Below are 5,567 nucleotides of genomic sequence, written 5' to 3'. Positions count from 1 at the left end.
AAAACCACCTTCTGCATTTCCTGCTTGCTCTTTGCTATTGATCAATATGTGCCGGCCATCAGCTGGATCTTTAAAAAAAAACTATAGTCCTTTGGGGCTGACTAGAGTCTTTTGTGGCTTAAGTGTACAAGTAAAATGGCCTATTTTGTGTACTCCAACTCCAATGATTGTTCAGTAGCAAGACGTGTTGTTGCAGAATTTGCACGCTGAGTACTGTGCGGCAGCCTATAATTTGCTCGTGTAATACTAGTGCTTGTCTTTAGCAATATTGTTGGGCTGTTGTTTCTTTCAATGTTAAGCACTGAATGAATGGACATGGTCATGTACAGCATATAGGATTGTTGTTTTTCGCTATTTTTAAGCTTAACTGGTTAGCGTTGTTTCATCTCTAATGCGATGAAAAATGAATGTTTTGTTCGTATCGTCAACTGCCTAAAGATGTGCAAGTATGGATCTTTTTTTAACCTCTCTAATGGGTGGCTGATGGCTGGATGTGCTGATGTATCGATTGATGCATGCTTGAACTGCGCCAGTTCTCAGTTTCAATGAGAATGAGTACAGACTCAGCAAATAGGATGCAGATTCTACTATGGCAAACCGTCCACTGTAAAAAAGAATTAACAGTTAAATCTGCTTTATTCGTTGGACAGCAGGGCTACATCATTTACAAGAAAGGAGATTATAGCCTCGTGGGCTAATTATATCTAGCTAATCTTGCTAATTTGTGGCCGCTGTTGTTTTATGGTTGCTACTGTCGAATGCCTGAAAAAAAGGTTAAGTCTGAATCGTTTTTGGGCAGTTTTGGCCTTCAGTGGCTGGTGGCCTTTCGATCAGGAAGAAAGTGGCTTGTTTTCACTTGGGCCAATCAGTGCCATTGGATCTTATTTGAACGGCAGATGGGTGGGCGCATGTTACGCCGTGACTGCCAAGAGGCAAGTCACCTGATGCCAGTCCGCCTTTGTCAAGCCCCCGCAGAGTGGCTTCAGGCACCAACGTGTTGTCTACCCTGGAAAATGTTTCTAGTACAGTTTTTCTACTCCGTTTGGACCTGAAACATTAAATTATATAAATACAAGTGTAAACAAAAAAGGTATAAAATACAAAGAGTTAAACCAACGATAAAACTATAGAATTGATGATTTTGGGTTCCTATTAAACACATAATACAAAAAAAAACCTAAAAGGTTTTGGATTGCCACTCAACAAGCTTGTTTGTTAAATTAATTAGCTTAACTTAAATACATTTGTGGAGAATAATATTGAACTTCAGGAATTATTTGAGCATCAACACTAGTTACCAACATGTTCGCAACATTTCTAGATCTTCTCCTTGGCAAGTGCATCACTAATTTCTTCGGAGGCAGATTTGACAGTACCATGCCCCTGGATATATCTATGGAGGACAGAAGAGGCCCAATAATAATAGGGCGGCTCAAGCCTACAACTCAATGTCCATAAAAAAAATCAGGAGAGAAGAGAGAGCAGGAAGCTTCGTGCTTCAGTTAGCCAAGAGCCAGCAGTGTCGTCAAATCTTTTTTTTTTCATAAGACAAGGCATATCTTCATCACAATGCCAAAGGATGTCGCCGACAAAGAAAAATATGGCAGATTAGACCAGACATGCCAACAGAGGAAGATAAGAATGTTCCTCTGGGTATGTGGGTGAACAGCATGTGGGCTTTGACTAATTTGTAGGTCTGGAGCCCTGTTTTCAGAGAATGTTGCGAGTCGACAAAAGGGCAATCAACGAACAGATGGTCGGAGATCTCAGGAGTGGAGCATCTTCCACAGCCCAAGCGCTGGGAGCAATGTTTGAGGTGAAGTGAAGATGTCTGATGAGAGCAGCAGCAAAAAGTATTGATATTACATTGAGCTCCATGCAAAGAAACCACACAAGGAATTGCATGTATATCATACTCCATAGTCACATTTTATAAGAAAACTACTGAAAACCGAAAACAGCCTAGCTAAAACAATTTTCTCACAGAAAGTAGACATGGAAGAAACAGAGGGTGAGAGGGGTGTAGGCAAGGACGAGCACGGATAAATAATTGGTCGGGCGTCAACACCAGAAGGCAGGAGCACACAATCACAAATGGTTTCCCAGGCAGGAAAAACCGAGGAAGTACACCCCAAAGCAGCCACGGACCTCACTACTCTCCAAATTGAGCTGCAACCAGCAAACTTTATACCTAGTGCAGAACAAAGAAAAGCATAAACATAAAAATGGCAGGGCAGACTATTGAGTTTTGCCAGCTAGCTATTACAGAACCTATTTCCTGAATTATTTAAATATTATAAAACTGATAGTAGAAGCATATGGCTATTTCATCACAACAGTCATGATATGTAATACCCCAGCCCTCCGCAGGACTCAAAACTACGTCAGCAAGGAAAGGCATGTTACTAACCATATAATTTACTCCTAGTTAACTTCACAATTCTGAATCCTTTTGCATGCTACCACCAAATTCCGCAAATAAGTACACTATGAACATCTACACAAAGTTCTACAACTTCTTTGTTCACACAGAAATAATATTCGGCCATCTTCATGAGTTAAATCGCACTGCAAGGTTCCTGCATATGAATATTGCACAGGAAAAAACACAGATCGATGGATTGGAGAATAGCTCAAATTCAAATTGCCGAAACATTGATCTAGTCGACCAAATTTCACATTCTTAAAGCCTCCTGAAACAGCCTACCTGAACCAATTTTGTTACAGAAAGTAGACATGCAAGAAGCGGAGGGTGTAGGCAGGAGGAACAGGGGGAACTAGCTAGTCAAATTACACAGCAAAGCCAGACAAAGTTTTTGAGCCATACCCTCAAAACAATAAAATGCAGAATCCTAGAAGTTTCAGACCGACTAATTAAGAGAACAGTGAGTTTGCCAACTAAATATTGCAGAATCTACTCCGTATATTTATTTAAATATAAATTTATAAACACAGGCAGGGGAAGCATATGGTGTACTTCATAATAACAGACATGATAACTAATAAATCTTTCTCAGGTGGCATATGTTGCACCTTATGGGTATGTTTTGTTGGTACCCAAAACCAGCCCTATAACTTTTTTTGGTCATAGCCAAACAAGTTATGCTTCTTTCAATGATTCCAATTTCTTTTTGGCAGGCCCATACCAACTTGCCAACTCTATTTCATATTCTTGTCAACGTTGACCAAATCATAGGCAAACAAAACCTTGGCTGAAATTTTAGCTAGTGCCAAATATTTTAGTGTCAACTTAGTCTCAAACCTAGACACACAAAAAAGTACAGTGGATTAAAAATAAGTAGTATCTGATTTTAACAGAGCTGTTGAAACAGAGAAATACCTGAGTAAAACTGATATGAAGTTAGTTTGCACATTCAATGGTAAAACTAGCATACCACATCATTCCTGAACAGAAAACAGATAACAGAATCAAAGATTCAGTTAGTGATGTTGTGACATGTAGCACCTCCCGATCAGAACAGTCATAAATGAGGAACACATACCTCTGTAAAAAAACTAATCAGTATTTGCTCTACCCACTGACAGGATGGATATCCAGGACATGTACAGTGCCAAATGCAATCAGCACTAAATACACTTGGCAAGCACTGCAGTATTGCATCTTTATGTGAGCTTTGTGTTTCGAACTAGGCATCATGCAAGTTGTTTTTTCTTTTCACACCACATCAACAAACTGAGTACAATCAATATCTCGGAGAGTAATCTTGCCAAGAAGTAGATCGCTTGCATGTATGGAGCACAGTGGGAGGCATTTCTTGTTCAGACTCTCATGAATGGCACTTAGTCCTTGGACCCACTTCTTTTCATTCAAAGGATCGACATTTAGTCGATTCTGCAAAAGACGTATCCGGTAAAGGGCAGTGTCTGTTCCAGCACAAAAATGAGCCAGGCATGGGAGGGAGGTGTCATCGACCGCCAACCTGACCAAGATCATTGTCAAGGCTCCATCCACAGGCTTTGGATCAGAGAGATTCTTATCACCCATCATCTTGATCTCCTTCTCTGTTGGAAAGTACACTTCAGGCACTCCATTTTCATTTGTCACCTTCAAATCCTTTGTATAATGGCTAATTGCTTGCCTCTTGGTGCACTCATGCTTCTCCGCCAATGTCAAGAAGCAGGAGAACCTCAAGTGATAACTCACAACAATCTTGACCATCTTGAAATTCCGACAGCAGCAGAAAAAATCTAGCCACCTCCTCCCCACACCAGCATACCATTTGATGATATCTGCATCATCCAGACAGATAAGTAGCTTTATTGGCCGTGGCCGTCCCATGGAATTTGTGAACCCGGCCAACTTTACCGCCTTTCTTACAAGCTCTATTGGTGCATTGACCCTCATCTTCAACTCTGTCAAGTCCTCAACAATCCTATTCTCATATTGTCTCTCGTCCTCCTCCTCTGCTAGCATCTCCTCATCCTCAGTTATGTCATGGCCCCTCCTCGGCATCAAAAACCTGTCGAGTGTTTCCTGTAATTGGTCATAGGAGTCCACCAATGTTGATGGCAACTGATCCCTCACCCTATTCAGTGACAAGAAGTCACCAGATGTGAACAATCGGTGCCAATGACGGCGATGCTCCTGCGACTTGAAGTATTCAACCACTGTCTCCTCTGCCCAACCCTTGAACTCCTGCCGCACTTCATCCTCAATTCGGAAGGCAAACTCAAACTCATGCCCACGCCTCACCTTCTTGAACAAGTGGTTCAGTATCTTCAACCCAAGCTTCTTCCTCCGTGTCTCCCGGGCATTCTTCAGCTCCTGCGCCTCCGCTGCTTTCCTTTTCAGATACATCTTCCTTGCCCTCTTCGCCTTCTCAGACATGGGAGGGTGTAAGACTGACGGCGGCACGGCTTGAAACTCCATCCCCAGGAATTCCATCTTCTCTGACGCTGCACTGTGAACTGAGCTACCAAACCTGTCAACCTTCACCTCCAAATCCCTCTCAAACACTGAGAGGATCCTATCTCTGACCTCAAGTGTGAGCATCTTCGACCCGGAGGTCACAACCATCGTCTCGTCGAGATACCGGACGGCATACACTCTCACAGGCGTATGCCGAACGCTGTCATCCTTAACTCTGGGATTTTTCTTGTGCACCTCCTCCCGGATGGCCATCACCTCTCTATCCACAGGATCAAAGAATATGTTCAGCATCGTGATGGTGAGCTCCGACTCCTGCGGGAGCCCGCGGCAGAGCTCAGAGCCGCCGAGCTCGAAGGCTATCGCATCGGAGAGGAACATCTCGCGCAGATAGTCCAGGAACCCGGGGTCGTCGACCTTGCCGGAGATGGCGTCGAGAAGGCGACGGACGTGGCGGGTGGCAAAGGGCTGGCGCGGGATGGCGACGCGGAAGAACCAGGTGGCGTTGGGGATGGAGCGGAGGTAGCGGATGGCGGCGTGGCGGGCACGGTAGGCGAAGGTGGCTGCGCGCGGGGCGAAGACGGCGTCGAGGGCGGAGGCCGCGGAGAGCATGGCGAGGCGGAGCGGGAGGGACGGGAGCGGGAGCGGGCGGCCCTTGAGGCGGGAGGGGAGGATGAGG

The 5,567-nt window shown here is 44.3% G+C and overlaps 1 protein-coding gene across 1 annotated transcript in view; it reads right to left on the bottom strand.

The window, feature by feature from the left end:
• Nucleotides 1–607: 607 nt before the first annotated feature.
• The window catches only part of LOC119333914 (nuclear intron maturase 3, mitochondrial-like), a 5,518-nt gene continuing 558 nt past the window's right edge, over nt 608–5,567 (bottom strand). Inside the window, exons 2-4 of the mRNA XM_037606632.1 lie at nt 3,504–5,565; nt 3,341–3,405; nt 608–1,048 (exon numbers count right to left, since the gene is read on the bottom strand). Coding sequence (XP_037462529.1) covers nt 3,677–5,565 — 1,889 coding nt within the window. The 3' untranslated portion in view covers nt 608–1,048; nt 3,341–3,405; nt 3,504–3,676. The remainder of the gene's footprint in view (nt 1,049–3,340; nt 3,406–3,503; nt 5,566–5,567) is intronic.

This window comes from Triticum dicoccoides, chromosome 7A (assembly GCF_002162155.2).
Source record: "Triticum dicoccoides isolate Atlit2015 ecotype Zavitan chromosome 7A, WEW_v2.0, whole genome shotgun sequence".
Classification (NCBI taxonomy): domain Eukaryota; kingdom Viridiplantae; phylum Streptophyta; class Magnoliopsida; order Poales; family Poaceae; genus Triticum; species Triticum dicoccoides.
Note: the sequence above shows the minus strand (reverse complement) of the source record. Positions and strands in the feature narration are given on the sequence as shown.